Genomic DNA, 19,689 nt, shown 5'->3' with positions numbered 1-19,689 from the left:
ACAAGAGCTTATTCATATAAATGTAATAAAATTATGTCAGATGCTCATTGATGTTGTCTCAAAATACTACATTAAATATAATACAGTATATCTGAACATAGTCTATTTGATATATTTCGTAGTTGTAGAATTGTATACACCATACAATTTCTGAAATCACATTAATTAATTGCTGTACAATTTTCCAGAACTTTTGTATGTATTCTATACTATATTCTATTTCACATTTATGATGAAAATAAAAAACGTTAAAAATGTATTCATATTATTTTTATTATTCCAATATGGATTGAGTTTAAGGATAACGTTCTACTCATTTTTTTGCCCATATGAAAAAAACCAGAGCAAATGCTCATGAGCAAGAGCATGGAGCATAAGGTTTTGCTCATGAGCAAAAGGTAGAAGCAAAAGCATTTGCTCATTTTTATATGAATAAGCTTTACCTTATACTCTTACCTTATGCTCCTGAACTCTGGAGCAAATGCTCACGTATTTTAAAGATTTTTCATCAGCTGATTTGCTTTTGTAGCCTTACTTTGTTTTTATAGCTCATGGAAGCGCTAAATAAGCAAGTAGGGGGCACCGCTTGTATTTGCGTCGTCTGCTCTGTTTTCTATTTATGAATAGAGTTTTAGGTTAGTTGAGTTTAGAATTTTGAAATAATAGCGTGAAAAAATGTCATCTCTATAATAATCTTTAGCATATTCTTATAATATCAATAGCCTTCTTATAATTGTCAACACTCTCATCTTCTCAAATGCCTGTTTCCTATTTTGTGATGGCTATCTTTATCTTTATATCAGGTAGCTGCTATCTTTTGTATCTATTCTTTTGTAGGAATAATGGTGATATATATCATGGTTGAATCTGAAAAGAGTTTTATAGTTCTCAACTATTGGTTGTGATCGTATCTGGTATAGTTTCCTCTTCCTCATACGAAGTTGAGCAAATGCTCTAGTTTATTCATACAATTTGGAGCAAAAGCTTTTACTTTTGAGCAAATGCTCAAACTATTTTTCTGATGAGCATGAGCAAAAGGTTTTGCTCACGTTCATTCATAGAAAATGAAGCAAATGCTCCATATTTTAGAAGTATAAGCAAATGCTCAACTTTATTCATATGGCCCATTATCTTTCTACTCATGATCCATTATGCTACTATCATTTTAGTCCAGTCAAATGGTCGTTTTTCAGGAAACAGCCCCGAAAGAAATTTTCTCGACGGTTCTATATGTATTTTGCGGCGCTGAATTCGAATCCGAAATTTGCTGACACGCCAGAGGGCGGCTTCACCCCCAAAACCCCCATAAACCCCCAAAAATTTCGGACTTTTTTCAAATTTCTCATTCAATCTCGAAAACCTTGAGTTTAACAAGAAAAATCATTCCCGACAAAATTAAAGAAAATGGAATTTCCAATAAATTGAGTGGTCGCGCACGGCTTTACCGTTTTTGGTTCCGGAGTTACAAATTTTCAAAAAATGGGTATTTTTTAAGGTTTTTAAAAATTATGCAAACTCACCACTTTCACCGTATACAACTTGGATATTTCACTAGTAATGATGAAAAACCACACATCACGTGAAAGAGCAATTGATTCTGAACAGGATTACTTTGGAATTTTCAAATTTAGTAGAGTGGGAGGGGGGGAAACCCAAAAATAGAAAACAAATCATTCAGTAAAAATACAAATTTTTCATTAAAATACCTTTTCAAGGCCTTCCTAACAAAAAAAAAAACATATTTCGGCTGAAATCATCAGAAGAGGGTTATTTTCTATGAGAATCACTCGTTAGATAGACTCAATTCCATTATTTCCGGGTGGGGGGGCACCCATAAGGATACGTCAAGGATCAAAACTTTAAACACTTATAACTTTTGACAGAATGGTCAGATCTTGTTCTACAGATCATTCTTCTCAGCTCGGTTCAAAATCATGTATCATCGCTTAAATTTGATGGAAAAATAAAAAATTCCTCTTTTAGTGTATCTTACTTATTTTAGAGACTCTTGAATAACAGTGGAATCGCAGAAAAAATGAAAATAATCATTTGTTCAATCGGTTGTAACTTTTGAACAGTATTAGAATCAGAAAAACGATTTATGGTAGCGAAAGGAGGAGAAAATTCTCTACAACCTTGACTACTCTTTGGATTTTTCATCTGAAGTATTTTTCAAGATATGCCACTTTGAATATGCGAAAAATTAGTGATACGTTAATCATTTTCACAATATCGCATATTCAAAGTGGCCTATTTTGTGAAATACTTCAGATAAAAAATCGAAAGAGTATTCAAGGTTGTAGAGAATTTTCTCCTCTTTTTGCTACCATAAAACGGTTTTCTCATTATACCGTTCAAAAGTTACAACCTATTGAAAAAATGATTATTTTCATTTTCTCATTTTTTCTGTGATTTCACTGTTATTCAAGAGTCTCTAAAACGAGTAAGATACATGATAGAATTTTGCGATTGGTCTCAAATGAAAGAGAATTACATGCTTTATAAGCTACGTTGTCTCAAATCCATCTTGCATGACTGTTTATTATCAAAAAACTGTGAAAATGAGGAAAATATCGCAAATTTCATGATAGAGGAGATTCTGTTCTTCAAATCAAGACCAAGTACCATTTTTTATCATTTCGGGTTACCGAGATACACAGTTTCGAATATAGAAATTGGGCATTCTTCTGTGTATTTAAATATGGGCTAAAATACACTAAACCAGGATTTTTTTATTTCTCCATCAAATTTAAGCTATAATACATGATTTTGAACCGGCTTGACAAGCTGAGAAGAATGATCTGTAGAACAAGGAGATCTGACCATTCTGTCAAAAGTTATAAGTGTTTAAAGTTTTGATCCTTGACGTATCTTTATGGGTGCCCCCCCCCCACCTGGAAATAATGGAATTGAGACTATCAAATGGGTGATTCTCATAGAAAATAACCCTCTTCTGATGATTTCAGCCGAAATATGTTTTTTTTTTTTGTTAGGAAGGCCTTGAAAATCATTACTAGTGAAATATCCAAGTTGTATAGGGCGAAAGTGGTGATTTTGCATAATTTTGAGAAACCCTTAAAAAATACCCCTTTTTTGAAAATTTGTAGCTCCGGAAACAAAAACGGTAGAGCCGTGCGCGACCACTCAATTTATTGGAAATTCCATTTTCTTCAATTTTGTCGGGAATGATTTTTCTTGAGAAACTCAAGGTTTTCGAGATTGAATGAGAAATTCGAAAAAAAAGTCCGAAATTTTGGGGGTTTTGGGGGGTTTTGGGGGTTTTGGGGGTGAAGCCGCCCGGGTGGCGTGTCAGCAAATTTCGGATTCGAATTCAGTGCCCCAAAATATATATAGAACCGTCAATTCTTTCGGGGCTGTTTCCTGAAAAACAACCATTTGACTGGACTATTTGTTTAATTTCATTTTTGGAAAGGGATCTCTCCAGAGAAAGTGGAGTCTCTATAAATAACTTGATCAGAAGTTCTCTCTTCATTTCAAATATTTTAACATAAATTCCAATTCCCATTAGTATTTCTAGTTTCTATTGCTTCAATTTTTTGAAGAATAATTCCTTCTTAAATGTGTATAGCCTACTATCTTATTCAAATTTCTTGAGCTAGAATCAGCTCTAAACTACATATAGTGCAGTCACTATATTACATTGGTGCTTGCAATTTTTATGGTAGTTTAATTTTGTAATATATTGTTTGGATACATAAGAGAAGTCCAGCACCAATTTTTTTCATCAAAATAGCCATGTGCTAAATACAGAGTGGCCCAAAACCCTCTTTTTTCAGTTCATTTTTCAGTTTTCAGCTATTTCCGCCAAATCCAGCAATTGGGCAGTAAATTTTGCTTCTGCTTTTTTTAGATTATAGAATTCTGAATAAAATGAAATCATTCGGAACTCTCTATCAACAATCAGTACTGAGTTACAATTTTTCAAAAATGAGTAGAATTTTAAGAAAACATAAATTTTGTTGATTTTTAGTCTTTGATCAACAATATCTTACGATTGCTACCATGCAAATGTATAATTCAAAACCTCTCTGGGCGAAATATTGTGATCTAAAACCAGGGACCTCGTATAGTGCTCTATCTCATATAGATTTCAAAATTTATTATAAGTATCAAAATTTCAAACAATCATAAGTTTTGACTCAATGATCGGATCTCCTCCTACTACAGCTCATTCTTCTCAACTCGTCAAAGCGGTTCAAAATCATGTTCCTCCTACTACAGCTCATTCTTCTCGACTCGTCACAGCGGTTCAAAATCATGTTCAAATAAAACTTTTAACTTTTTGTGTAGTTGAGAAGTTGATATTATAGTAATTATTCATATTGAATGAAAAAGACTAAGAAATTGTCAAAAAACCACTGATTTATTGATAATTAGAAAGACCAGTTTCGGTTATTACACCATCGTCAATCTCTGATAAACTAAAACTAAATACAAGAGCAGCAGAATTTATACTAATAGGGGAGTACTGCTATTGGTCGAGGGCATGAACGCCTGCCATTGGCCTAGCTAGACAGTCTCCTCCCCCTCAACGGTGTAACAAAATGGCGGCTTAAGCAACAGAATCGCCATGATAATAAAATTTACTTTTAGTACAAAATAAGAACCAAGAAAACAAGTGTGAAAGATAATAAAACAAATATGTAAATGGAAAACTATTGACTAATGTATGCTTACAATTTCATGATAAAACTAAATTCATAGTGTTGTATTGGTTGAAATGAATCTGGTCATTTAAACTATACTGGGAATTTTCCTCAATTACTCTTGTTATTTCTAAAGCCTCTAGAATATTCAAAGATCTGCCTTTGTTATTAACATGCAGAAACTCAACATTCTCCTTAACTGTGAACTTGTGATTATTTGTTATCAAATGTTCTGCAAAGTTGGATTCCCCATTTTGTCTATTCCAATCTCTGATGTGTTCTTTAATTCTACTTTTGAAACTTCTACCAGTCTGATCCACATAACAAGCATTACAATCATCACTTTTAAGTTTGTACACCCCGCTTTTATCCCAAATATCAATTTTGTCTTTACTCCAGCTAAATAGACTATTTAAAATCGGTTTTGTCTTGAAAGCAACATGAAATCCATTCCTCTTCAATTCCCTACCTATCTTATCAGATACAAGGCCTAAATATGGGATTGTTATCCAAGTCTTCTCCTCACAGTTTGAGCCTACAAAGCTAGAATTGATTGAAATTTGTCTATTAATTTTACTCAATAATCTGTCCACCATACTTTCTTCATACCCATATTTGTGACAGCTATCTGTTTAATTTTAGTGATCCCAATATCAAAATCATGATGTCTCATAGGTACTGTTAGTGCTCTATAGACCATGCTATTGAAAGCAGCAAGTTTGTGAGAAATAGGATGACAAGAATGAAGAGGAATGATAACATCAGTATGGGTTGGTTTTCTGAAAATAGAAAACTTGTGAAAACCAGTGCTATGATCTATTCTTAAATCTAGAAAATTCAATACACAATCCTGTTCTACCTCTACAGTGAATCTTATACTCTGATGTAATACATTCAGATAGGAAAGAAAATTGTCTAGTTGTCTGTTACTTCCTTTCCATAAGCAAATAATATCATCAACATATCGAAACCAGTAAACAATTTTATCTTTGAAATGACTATTTTCAATGATTCTACTTTCTAACTTATCCATAAATAATTCAGTTAGGAGTAGGGATGGGTATCGAAAGACAAAACATCGATGTTTTTTTCATCCTAACATCGATAAGTGAAAAACATCGAACAGTAAACATCGATGTTTTTGAACATCGATGTTTTTAAACATCGTTTATCGCCCTACGTTTTTATGGATGATACTATTAGTCCAGTCAATATAGACATAAAAAAGGGGGTGTGCTTGCAATTTATATTGTAGTTCTGATTTTTTAATATATTATTTGGGTACATAAGAGAAGTCCAGAACCAATCTCTTCATGCAAGATTTCCTTGTGCTGGATACAAGATAGCCCAAAAACCTCGTATTTTCGGCTCATTTTCCAGTTTTCAGCTATTTCTGCCAAATCCCACCCAGATTATATATAATTCTGAAAGAAATGAGATCACTCGGAACTCTCTATCTCCAATGAGTACTTTATAATAATTTTTCAAAAATGAGTAAAATTTGAAGAAAAAATCAATTTTGATGGATTTTAGTTTTTAATCAACAATATCTTCCGATTGTTACAATTTAGATGTATATTTCAAAATCCCTCTAGGCGTATTTTTGTGCTATACAATCTGAGATCAGGTAGAGCGCTCTATGTCATATAGATTTCCAGGTACACCTGACAACAATGCTCCTTGTATTGTGGAAAACACCTAATTTTCAGCTTCAACCATCATCACCATCTACTTTTTCCTCACATTGATATTTCGCACAATCACATAAGTTCATGGGTAAGAATCACCCGTTAGATGCACTCAATTTCAGTATTTCCTAGTAGAGGCACGCTTAAGGACACCTCAAGGATCAAAATTTCAAACACTTATAATTTACTTTTGACACAATGCTCAGATTTCATCGTACTACACTTCATTCTTCTCGGCTCGCCAAGGCGGTTCAAAATCATGCATCAACAGTCAAATTCGGTCAAAAAATAGAAAATTTATTGTTGAGTGTAGGTACTTATTCATATTCAATACATAAGAAATGGCCAATTTCTATATTCAAAGCTATGTATCTCGGTAACCCCTTATTATATAAATTATTACATGATCTTGAAATGTACAATAGAATTTTCTATTTCATCTGCTGTAAACAATTCATGAAAAAATATGTTCGTAAAGTGAGATTTGATTGTTGAAAAAAATCCGGAAATTGTAGATATTTTTCTCATATTAACGGTTTTGGCAGTTCTATGATAGCTAAAAGTGATTCAAGATGGATTTTAGGCAACTGAGCTCGTACAGGATGAATTTATCTACAATTTGTAATCAATCGTAAGTTTCTATGATGTATCAGACTCGTTTTAGAAACTCTTGATCAACAGTAAAATTACGAAAAAATGTGAAAACTGAAATCGCCTTTTTTAAAATCTTAACTTCCAAATTGTTTTGGAATCGAAAGTATTATTATTTTATTGGAGTGGGTAGAGGGGGTCAATTTCCACATTCTCACTAGATTTGGAAATTTTATCAGAAGTATTTCACAAGACATGCAACTTTGAATAAAGAAATTAGTCATTTTCTGTGTATTGGAATATGAGCTTAAGTACACTCAACAATACATTTTCCATTTTTCGACCGAATTTGACTTATTATGCATGATTTTGAACCGCCGTGACGAACCGAGAAGGATGAAGTGTAGTACGATGAAATCTGAGCATTGTGTCAAAAGTTATGTGTTTGAAATTTTGATCCTTGAGGTATCCTTAAGCGCGCCTCTCCACTAGGAAATACTGAAATGAAGTGTATCTTACGGGTGATTCTCATAGAACATAATCTCAAGAACTTATGTCGTTGTGCGAAATATCAATGTGAGGACAATGTAGTTGGTGATGATGCTTGAAGCTGAAAATTAGGTGTTTTTCACAATACAAGGAGCATTGTTGTCAGGTGTACCTGGAATATGAGATAGATCGCTATACCTGATCTCAGATTGTAGAGCACAAAAAGAGCTTCTAAAGTGACTACAATTTTATCTGGAGCTATTGTTCCAATATTTCAACAGTTACTAACTGGAATCACAGCAATTTTGGACTTGTGGTATTAACAGTCTTTCGAATAATTGAAGTCAGGTTGTGACTAGATAGATAAATCAACTCTAGTTCACAAGATTTGTCATCTTCATGGTTTAGTCTGAAACCTCTCGGGATATCCTTGAGAATTCGGTCTTGAAATTTCACCCTAAGCAATCATTGATACTCATATCGTATTCATTCAATAACTGATAGATTTTTTAGGAAATGAAAATGGATTAAGTTTTTTTATATGGATCTCTGCACTCCTTACAATACGAGGACCTCTTTTCCAGAGCTAGATTAATTAGTGTTAAACACATGTTGAGGAAATAATTGTAGTAAGAAGAAACTCTTTCTTCCTAAGAAACGAAGAATCCGACCTCTTATTCAATTCTAAATAACTAACTATCTAACTTTGACACGGGCCACAGAAGTAATGTACATCTTCAAGAGTATCCAACAGTCTCACATAAAAATACAGAGAGCCTGATTGAAAAATAAAAATAGCAATCTGCAGGAAATCAAAACTTATGCGAGATCTTTGACAAGAGTGATCTATATTCACAAAAAACACTAAACAGAATACTACACTAAATATGATAGAGATAATGATTGTAATTCTGTTACTATTGCTTATTGCTCTCAAGATAATCCTCTTCAAACAAAAAAATAAAAAAAAAACTTGTATCAAATTAAATAATTAGAATTGTTTTTACTTTTTAGTTGGGAAAAACATCGGATGACCGATGTCTAGGTAAAACCATCGATAAGTGAAAAACATCGAACAGTAAACATCGATGTTAAAAACATCGATGTTTGATGTTGAAACATCGATGTTTTTAAACATCGATGTATCGATACCCATCCCTAGTTAGGAGTGGTGAGAGGGGTGACTCCATTGCCAACCCCTCTCTTTGTTAAAAAAATCTATTGTTAAATTGGAAATAATTATGCTGAGTGCATAACTTCATCAATCCTATCAGTTCTTCTCTTGAGTGTATGATCATTTATAGAGGCTTTCATTATTTCCTCAGCTCTTTCAAGACTTTCTCCCACTGGAATGTTAGTGAATAAATTAGTAACATCAAATGACACAAGTTTACAAGATGATAGAACAGGAATATGCTTTATATTGTTGACCAACTCCAATGAATTTTGAATACTAAACTTTGGTTGAAAACCTTTTAATGACCGAAAGGTGCTATTCAGTTTGTGAGCTAATTTAGAGCAGGGGGAATTAACAAAAGATACCACTGGTCTTATAGGAACATTAGTTTTGTGTAATTTAGGTTGACCGAAAAGTCTAGGTGGATATGGATTCATAACTATTAGATTATTTAACAAGAAAGAAACTAAGTATCTAAGTTAATCAAGAGTCTCCAATATGAGTGTGATACATCATAGGAATGCATGATTGGACCAAAATTTCAAATAATTTCATTCTCTACGAGCTCAGTTGCCTGGAATTCATCTTCAATAATTTGCTATCATAGAACTGCTGAGACTGTGAGTATGAAGCCAATGAAAGAGGTTACTTGGTTCTATTCTACAATCAAGGTCAAGTAATTATTTTTGTAAAAATGAGTTACCGAGATACATAGCTTTGAATATATAGAGATTGACCATTTTTTTGGGTTTGGAAATATGGGCTGAAGTAGAATCGAAAATGAATTTTGCATTTCTTTCACAAATTTGACTTATGATACATGATTTCAACCGCCTTCGAAAAGAATGAGTTGTAGTAGGAGGAGATCCGATCATTTTGACAAATGTTATGATTGCTTGACATTTTGATCCGTGAGATGTCCTTATGCGTGCATCTCCACTAAATTAAGTGCATCTTAACGAGTGATTGTTATAGAACATGATCTTATGAACTTATATCATTGTGCGGAATCTCAATATGAGGACTAAAAAGTTGGTGATGATGGTTGACGCAAAAAATCAGGTGTTTCCAAAATACAAGGAGCATTGTTATCAGGTGTACCGAGAAATCTATATGAGATAGAGCACTCGACCTGGTCTCAGATTGTAGAGCACAAATTACGCCCAGAGGGATTTTGAATTATACAGTTACATGTGGTAGTGATCGTGAGATATTGTTGATCAAAAACTAAAATTCATCAAAATTGTTTTTTTCTTAAATTTTTATTCATTTTTGAAAAATTGTAACTCAGTACTCATTGAAAATAGAGAGTTCCGAATGATCTCATCTTATTCAGAATTCTATAATCTAAAAAAAAGGCAGGAGAAAAATTTTCTGTCCAATTGCTGGATTTGGCGGAAAAAGCTGAAAACTAGAAAATGAACAAGAAAAAGAGGTTTATGGGCCACTCTGTATTTAGCACAAGGAAGTTTTGCAAGAAAGAATTGATTGTGAACTTCTCCGTATGTATCCAAACAATATATTAGAAAATCAGAACTACAATAAAAAACAAGCACACCCCCTTTTTCATGTTTGTACCCCTACCTAGGTTTGAAGAAATCACTTCAAAACTTACAGGAGGGAAAGAATTCACAATTATTGATTTGAAGGATGCATATCTACAAATGGAAGTTGATACTTTTGTACAAAAATATCTCACTATTTCTACTCATAAAGGATTTTTCAGATATTCACGCCTTCCTTTTGGGATAAAAATAGCAACAGCAGCTTTTCAGTGTAAAATGGATCAAATCTTGGCTGGCTTGGAAGGCGTTGCATGTCTTTTAGACGATGTAATAATAACAGCTCCCACAAGAGAAGAACACATTAACAGAGTCAGGGAAGTGTTAAAACGTTTTGAAAACAATGGACTTCGAGTACAAACCACAAAATGTAAATGGTTTGAGGAATCAGTAAACTATTTGGGACACAGAATAGATCAAACAGGTATACACCCCACAACTGAACACATCAAAGCCGTAGAAGATATGCCATCACCGAAAAATGTCAAAGAACTAAGATCCTTCTTGGGATCAATCAACTACTACAGTAAATTTGTTCCACATTTACAATCACTGTGCGTTCCGTTACACAAATTACTTCAAAAAGGAGCAAATTGGCACTGGGATAAAAAACATGAACAAATCGCTACAAAATTAAGACATTTATTAACAACATCAGATACTTTAGCTCATTATGATGAATCACTTCCTCTAATTCTTGCCACAGACGCAAGTGAAGTCGGATTAGGTGCAGCTCTTTTTCACAGATATACTGATGGTACTGAAAGGCCAATTTTGTTCGCATCAAGACGACTTGACAAAGCTGAAAAACGGTACAGTGTGATTGAAAAAGAAGCATTAGGTTTAATTTTCGGAGTAACACGTTTTGAACAGTTCCTCTATGGCAGACACTTTGAGATTCGTACTGATCATAAAGCTTTAGTGAAAGTTTTCGGTGAAAATGACTCTATTCCAAAAGTTGTTTCCAACCGTATTGCTAGATGGGCTTTAATTTTGAGCTCATACGACTACTCAATAAATTATCACAGAGGTGCAGATAATGCAACGGCGGATATGCTATCAAGGTTTCCTTTGGAAAATGTATTGAAGTCAAAAAACGAAAAGTTAGGGGAAAACAATAGAGCACATCTTTTCCACCTTCGATTTCAAGATATACCATTATCAACAAAGAGCTTACAAGAAACAACAAAACATGACACAACACTTGCAAAAGTTACAAACTATCTCCGAATTGGTTGGACAACAGATACAAATGTAAACAAAGAACTACTACCATATTACAATAAACGAGAAGAACTATCATTTGAAAATGGCATACTCCTCTGGTCGGGTCGTTTAGTCATACCCACAAGATTAAGAACAAAAGTACTACAAATTCTTCATGAAGGTCATCCAGGAATTGTAGCAATGAAAGGAAAAACACGATTGCAAGTATGGTGGCCCGGACTGGACAAAGATTTAGAGGAACATGTAAAACACTGCACCGCATGTCAAGAAAACAGAAACAGAGATGTTGAGATGCCACTTTTCTCATGGACCTTTCCAACAGAAGTGTGGTCTAGAATCCACATAGATTTCGCAGGACCATTTTTAGGGAAAATGTGGTTAGTCGTTGTAGATGCTAGATCGAAATGGCTCGAAGTAATACCCATGTCAACAACCACAACAAAATCCACGATCAATATATTACAAGATCTATTTTCTAAATTTGGCTACCCAAGAATAATTGTAAGTGACAACGGTCCTCAACTGACTTCGTATGAATTCCAAAATTTCTGCAAAGAACTGAACATAAAACATGCACGTATCACCCCATATCACCCAAAAAGCAATGGATTGGCGGAGCGTTGTGTACGAACGTTCAAAGAACATATGGGAATTTCAAAAGGAAGTACTGGCACCTTACAAGAAAAACTAAATAAATTTTTATTCGCTCATAGAACATCCCCAAAGAGAGCAACGGGAAAAACACCTGCTTTTATGATGTTCGGTCGCGAGTTACGCTGCAAAATAGATCTATTACTACCAGATGTTAACGACAGAGTAGACGAAGAGTTAGTTAGACAAGGGAACAGCAAGCCGGGAGTCAACGCAAAGGTGTTCGGAGAGGGCGATGGCGTATGGGTACTAGACAGATCAGGCAAAGGCTACAAAAAAGGAAAAATCGTTAAAGTGAATGGACCATACTCATACCTAGTGAATGTTGAGGAAACGATGAGAAGATGCCACGCAGATCAACTGCGATATGCAGATTGAACTTAAGAAGGAAGGGGGAAGATGTAGTATACCAGAAACCAGATGTTATGCAAAACAAATGACATAAATCAGTTATAATATTTAATAGTTTGTTGATTGGAATTCACTCTATCCTACATGTTTTAATAGAGATTACACACGTTGAGTATTAATCTTTGAGACTTATTTATTTCTAATATTCTACAATGTTTATATTGACTGGACTAATAATTCATAAAAGTATTTTTTCTCAAGCTGTACAAGTCTATATATAGCTTTTATTGAGAAGATTAAGTTCGAAAATATAATTGAAATTAGTAAGTGATCAGATTTACCACTAAAATCTCTTAATTACATGATGAATAATTTATGTTCATGATAAATAATTTATCGTGGAGTGTCTTCAGAGATATTTTGTGTAAATAGCACCCACTTTCCACAAACTTTCATGATGCTGTTATTCTTGGAAGCTTTTGATGATTTTAGATGGCTAAGTCTAGGATTTGAGGACTGGTAAGTATTATTCTAAGATGTTGAATGAGGTAAGCTATCTGGTTCCTTTGAATTTGTCAAATTGTTCTTGATACTTGGTTCTTAGTTACATGCTGCATGCACTTGTAGATTTATCTTTTGGAATGGATAGTTTCACTTCTTCACATAATTTTTCATATTTTCGTAATTTGAAGTTTAATTCCACTGATATTATTCGACAACTGATCAGGTTATAGAAGTAATTAGTTGCTGAAATAAGATATCTTGCAACTATGAAATCAAAAGATCAGCCACAATCACAATTGAAAGCTTTAATAAATATTTTTGTTCAACAAACATCTGCGATATTTATGATGGTCAAGTAGGACTATCAATGCAAATCATAAAGTGTCCATTATAATAATTATTAGTGAAATTTCTATCACCTCTGATAATAATTTATTTCTTAGTTCAATAATGATCAAGTAGAATTAATCCTATCTGAGAAGTTACTACAGATCAATTGGAAGTTCTTAATGGACTTCACACTTTACTTTCAAAATTATATTGCCGCACTGGACTACTATATTCCCAGGAAACATACCCAGATCATGTATGATTATTAATAAATTTTCAAATTCAGAATGGATAGTCTCATTGAACGATCCCTTCTAGATGAAACTGTCCCAGTTGCTTTTTCATTCGACAAATATTATGTGTAGGTTTAATGTAAGTTATGTGTAGTTCAATGTCATATCTGTAGGTTTAATGTAAAAAGAGTACAAAGAGTTAAAACTCCTATATTTATTATTTATAAACAATTTGTATTTGGATTCATTTTGAACAGATTAGTCTAATAGTTTTGGTAATACTTCTGAAAAGCATCAGTTCATCAAGATCTCATAAGCTGTATTTGACCAAACCGTATTTCCTAATTTTGCGACAGCTTAATGCTTGAGCTTGTATGTTCGTTCTAGTGTTTGAATTTTTTTTTGTATTATTTGAACTTGGAATAGCTGTTGTAGGCCTATATTTACAGTAATTACATTTTCAAGATTGATAGGCAACAGCAGAATAATTTACAACATTTTATGTACAGTATATTTTTTTTTAAATTTTTTTCTTGAGTGTAGCACTTGTGTTGATTCACACATAATTTTATCATTGAGAGCCGTCACTTGTAACACCCAACATTCATCATTTTCATCACTCTCATTAATTTCTGTTTCTGCTATGAAATAATATAGATTGTAGAAAGAACAAATTGAAGTCAAAGATAGAACAACCATTCAATCTGGTTATAAAATTACATTTTCCTCCACCTATTATCTAAAGTACTTGCTTTACTCCCTGGAACAGAAATCCAAAGCAATACTTTTTGCCCTAGGGAGTAAAAGTGTCTTTTCTCCCTAGGTACTATGAAAACTACATTCAAATAACATAGGCATTAACTCTAAGTGCCTGTGTTTTAAATAGGTGGGAAGGTAAGCTCAGATAATATATTATCTAGAGTTGTTCAAGGAAAACATACGACCGTATTATCTGTAGTTTAAGGTTAGGATTATAGTTTGAACAAGCTTAGTACTATGAAGGAAAATTAACATTTTTTATTAAATGTAGGTGGTGGAGGGAAAAGTGCTTTACCTCCCTGGGGGAAATTTTCGTCCCTTGCATCGCCGCGGGCTCAACGTTTGCTGTCAGAGAGGAAAATGTTTCACTTTGTTCCCTATAGAAATACAAATAACTATTGTGTTAGTTCTACTTTCCTATTGAATATTATTTTATGTTGATTGGCTCTTGTGACCAATGTGAATGCTTTGAATTAGGGAAACACCTTTAATTTGATGATGCAAATTAGGTATGGTGACTTTTGTGTAAGAGAATGTTATTGTTTGCAGTGAGGGATGATCATGAGGACTCTTTACCGGAAAAAGGAGCTTCGACCGGTCTGCAGGACCCCTCACAAGGTACAGAAAACCCCGCTGTTAACCACCATGCAAGTACAGAGTACATCACCAATAGTCCTGACTTGAAGAAAGAAAAACCAAAAGAGGATACTCCTGTTTAGATATTAGAACGAACAACATCGTAGTAGATGAGTACAGTGGATTTTATCAGTGTTTGATGAATTTTAGTGTTTAGACACTTGCTTGTCTATGTGCGTGAATGAGCTTCAGTGATTTACAATGTGTACTATTAGGCAGTGAACTATGTGACCTCTTGCTGTTTTACATTGTGTATATTTGTCTACTTTCAGTTTATTGGCTCAGGCATTCCCACATGTATCTTATTAAAGGAACCAAATAGCTTAGCTGAACAATCAATATCCCAGATTTAATTTGTTAGATACAGTAATGGTAAAAATATTTATCAAAAAGTGTATCTGTGATATGTCAGTGATACCTATAATTTTGAGCATTTTCTTATCAATATTGAAGTAAATATGAGCATATAGAAGCCCTTGAATTCTGTTTTCAGACTGTCGACCATGATAATATTTGAATTACAAATATCACCGTATTTGAATGTGGATTAGGCTCAATCAGGTGAAATACCTTGAGCATTGAACGATTTTGAAAAACAACGATTTGTTACACTTGAACACTGTGGGCTCAAAACAAATCCATTCTCAATAAATTATCATAAATGAATAGACCATATACTTCTGTACAGAAACAGGCTACATTCTAAATGTTTTCCTATCTCGTTCTAACATATTTATCACAGTCGAAATTATTTCGAAAAATTTTTCAATGCTTATCAATTTATTCCTAATCAAATAAACTTGACCATATCAATGCACTTTGCTAAATGCATGAAAAAGAACACTTACGATACAAATACATTGCTAAATTCGAGTAAGATCAATTTCTGCCCAAAAATCAGTAACACTGATTATTCTATGTTTGTTTATACAGTGGGCCTACTTCATATCATTCCATCTTATTTGTTCAGTTTTCAAGTCTGAATATTCAAAATATGTGGTGAAATCAAAAGACATCTAGACTGGGCTAAGTAACTATCATTAATACTTAATTTTTTCAAAAGAAATTAAAATTGTCATCATTCTTGGGCTTCATTTCTTTAATGATCGAATCAACTTGTCCTCAGGCATTTTTTGGTATGCTTTTCCATTTTTCAATTTATTCCAATATATGACATCAAAATACAGACAATCTGATTTTTTTTTAATTGAAGAAATACTTTTATTTTATAGAGAACCGGCTTGGAAATTCTTAAAAACAGTTGATTGAAAGATTGGCTGTTTTTGTATTAGAAAAAAATAATTTATTTTTATTCTCTTCTGATAACATGTTGCATAATGACTCCATTTCCAAATCAATCTCAATTTTATAGATACAGAATATACCAAAGAATTTCTCATAAATTCTGTACAGATACATGTTTTGATTACTTTGCTTACTGCCTCCCTCTCAAATGATCAACATGTGTAAATAATCTTTTACACTTTGAAAATTCATCATTATTTTATGTAGTCTTTACTGTCTAACAAAACATCTAAAATTTCCAAGATAGATTTTGCAACAATTTTCCTTCAATAGACCAATAGCCTGGCGGACCAAGCCTGAGGTAAATGATCAATATTGTTTGCCTTGTTACATTCTCAATTTCATTATTAGTAATCAATTCTCATAAATCTATTCCTTTTTGGATTCACAAGCTGGGTACCAGCATTTTATATGAGTGAGATACTTAGGCTATAGTTTCTTATGGTTTCCATTTTAATATCTTGAATTTATTGTAGAATGATAGAGAATACATGGACTAAGTTGATGTAAGACAAGACAGATGTTCGGCTTAAAACTTTTTTTTTAATTGTGTTGATTTTATCAAATCCAAATTTTTTTACATAAATTCATGAATACCAACATCAAATAAAATATATGGAATCCTTAATTCAAGCTGTTCAATGTGAACCTATGTAGCTTGGTAGCTTCAATGCTTGTGGATGCTTTAATTATGATTGCTTACATTTTAAGGTTCTATTTTACATACTTGAGGCATTTGATTATTACGTCAATGTCATCATTATTTGCAGTAGGTCATTTACTCCTACATCATGCTCCTATTGAACTGAATAAACTATACTTGTTTTGTCAATAAACTATCCAGATTTTGTGAAGTTCTTCCTTCACTTAGTATTCAATCACTCTACGTATCACAGGAAAGTTTGTAAATGTACATTGAATTAATTATTTTCTTGTGTTTTATTCAATTTTTGGTTGTATTTTGTGTAGAATAGGAATAGCAGTGGAAGTGAGTCTTTGAATATATATTTTTTAATACTTTATGATTTAAATTGGATATTTCTATTCACTTAATAACGAATCTCGAGACTATTAAGAAGTGTATGATTTACATTTTTCTGGGAAGTTAATTGATTTTTATAAATAAGTTTCTATTTACTCTTGTATATAATGAGTATTTTTATTTCAATAATAGATTCGATTTGAGTTATATAATTATGAATATCATAGACAAAAAAGTAATGACTAATCCACCCATTTTATATTATTACATTGTATGTTTTCTAATAATGTTAGATTATATGTTATTATGGAATTCTGGTAAACAAACACTTGAAAAGTTTTTTCAATATTTTTTTTAATATACCTTATTTGGTTTTAAGAATGCAGGACATTGTGAAAAATCGCTTATTAGATACTATTTGAATTGGAGAGAACTACTAGGCTCACTTGTGAGACTGATAAAATATCATTATATATATATATATATATATATATATATATTATATATATATATATATATATATATATATATATATATATATATAGGGTGATTCATAATTATGGTAAAATAATTTAATACGTGATAGTAGAGGTAAAAATGAGAAAAAAAGTTCATATAAACATATATTCATAAACGCTTCATTAGCGAGCTATACAGAGTGAAAGATTTCGCCCGGAATTCAGTTCCTCTGGTGAAATACACCGATGCTGAATTGTTTGGGGACTAGTTTTCGAAAAACTTATGCTGGATTCATATGGAAAAATATCTGAAAAATCGAATAAAACTAGTCTGGAAGCTGTAGTGTGAGTAGTTTTTGAGAAAAAAGTTGAAATATGCAAAAAATCTAAGTAGAAAAACACAGACTTCTACGTTTGATGCCCAATAACTATCTTTAATGTCCAGTAAACAAATAATTTTTCGCAATAAAAATTGTAGAGAATTTAATTCTGAAAAGAATTATGTAATCTGTGTAAACTAAATTCGAAAAAAAGTTGAATAAAATGTATTCTTATGTAGTACATTACACCACAAAAATGTGCTGTTTTATGAGGAAAGAACTAATAACTCATAGGTTGTAGCTGATTGCAAATGGTGATCTTTCACCCTGTATAGCTCGCTAATGAAGCGTTTATGGATATATGTTTATATGGACTTTTTTCTCATTTTTAACTCTACTATCACGTATTAAAATATTTTACCATAATTATGAATCACCCTGTATATATAGAGCTCATAACAGAAGACACTTTAAAGTTTGTAATATAAATTAAAACAGGAGACTCGATATAAATAGATTGAAAACACTTGAAAACTTACATTAGAAATGGGGGAAATTTTCGGTGACTGGTCTCCTTTCTCAACCGAGCACAGACTGCAGTTTTCCAGCACAAACTGTAGTCTGTGCTCGGTTGAGAAAAGAGACCCAGTCTCCGAAAATTTCCCCCATTCCTAATGTAAGTTTTTAAGTGTTTTCAATCTATTGATATCGTGTCTTATATATATATATATATATATATATATATATATATATATATATATAATGTTCTTTGAACTTGATTTTTCTTTGTATCAATTCGTGAACGTAGTTATACATCATGATCGAATGAATTTATCAAATTTAATATCATTATTTATAATGTTTACTGAAAAACCGTCAACAGAGTGTGAATAGCTTTAGCTATATTAATCTTTGTGTTCCTTTTAATTAGCTGTAAGTCTATTCGTGTATTTTATTGATATTCAATTGATTACAGTTATCGATATCATTGATCTGATTCTTTATGGAAGGATTATTTTGTAAATAAATTATATTGAATTCATCAATAGCCTGCTTATTTGTAATAGGGCTATAAACTCGGAAATTTTTATTGTTTTTTCTTCAACATGTTTGAGTTAACATTCCATATGCAGCTATAAAGGGAACTGGAATCTTTATTTATGATTACATGTCATTGATATAATTGTTCTATCTTCAAATAAGAATAACCTAGTCCATAATAAGTACAATTTGTACCTCTTGGAGTTTGTAAATCACTTCCATGAATTAATCTATGAATCTTATGGATGACACTGTAAAGTTATCTCTAGTTTGGAATCTCACTGACTGTTTTTGTGAATTATATTCTGTTCAACTTATTATGTTTAGTAAAAAAAAATTGTACTTTTCCGTATTGATTCCAAAACCATTCAAAACTTTGACAAATACAGGCCTCCAAATCCCAATAGTCAATACTGCTGTTTCAGAATACATAAAAGTACCGAATACTGTAAATATCCTATTAGTCAATTGAACCAGAAAAACTGGTGCTATATTCTGAGATTTAACAACAGCATATGATACAGTATGGATTCAATAGCCAGAACTGTGAAGAGTAGGCAAATAGTGAATCTTCTGCTTGACATGCTTTCGAATAGAAAACTCTATGTTGTTTTGATTGGTAGGAAGAGCAGGTACGGAACTTTTCAAAATGGTCTCCCTCAAGGATCAGTGCTTGCTCCCGTTCCTTTCAACTTGTATACAGCTGATATGCCTAGCA

General features: G+C 32.5%; 1 protein-coding gene across 10 annotated transcripts in view; it reads left to right on the top strand.

The window, feature by feature from the left end:
• The window catches only part of LOC111057353 (fasciclin-3), a 442,757-nt gene that overhangs the window by 364,550 nt on the left and 58,518 nt on the right, over positions 1–19,689 (top strand). For 5 of the 10 annotated variants that reach the window (XM_039443161.1, XM_039443157.1, XM_039443155.1 and 2 more), the window contains one exon: positions 14,779–14,847. The exons of the other annotated variants lie outside the window; for them this stretch is intronic. In XM_039443161.1, coding sequence (XP_039299095.1) covers positions 14,779–14,847 — 69 coding nt within the window. The remainder of the gene's footprint in view (positions 1–14,778; positions 14,848–19,689) is intronic. 10 annotated transcript variants of the gene reach the window in all.

The sequence above is a fragment of the Nilaparvata lugens genome, chromosome X, assembly GCF_014356525.2.
Source record: "Nilaparvata lugens isolate BPH chromosome X, ASM1435652v1, whole genome shotgun sequence".
Lineage (NCBI taxonomy): Eukaryota > Metazoa > Arthropoda > Insecta > Hemiptera > Delphacidae > Nilaparvata > Nilaparvata lugens.
This window is presented reverse-complemented; position numbering and strand designations above follow the sequence as displayed.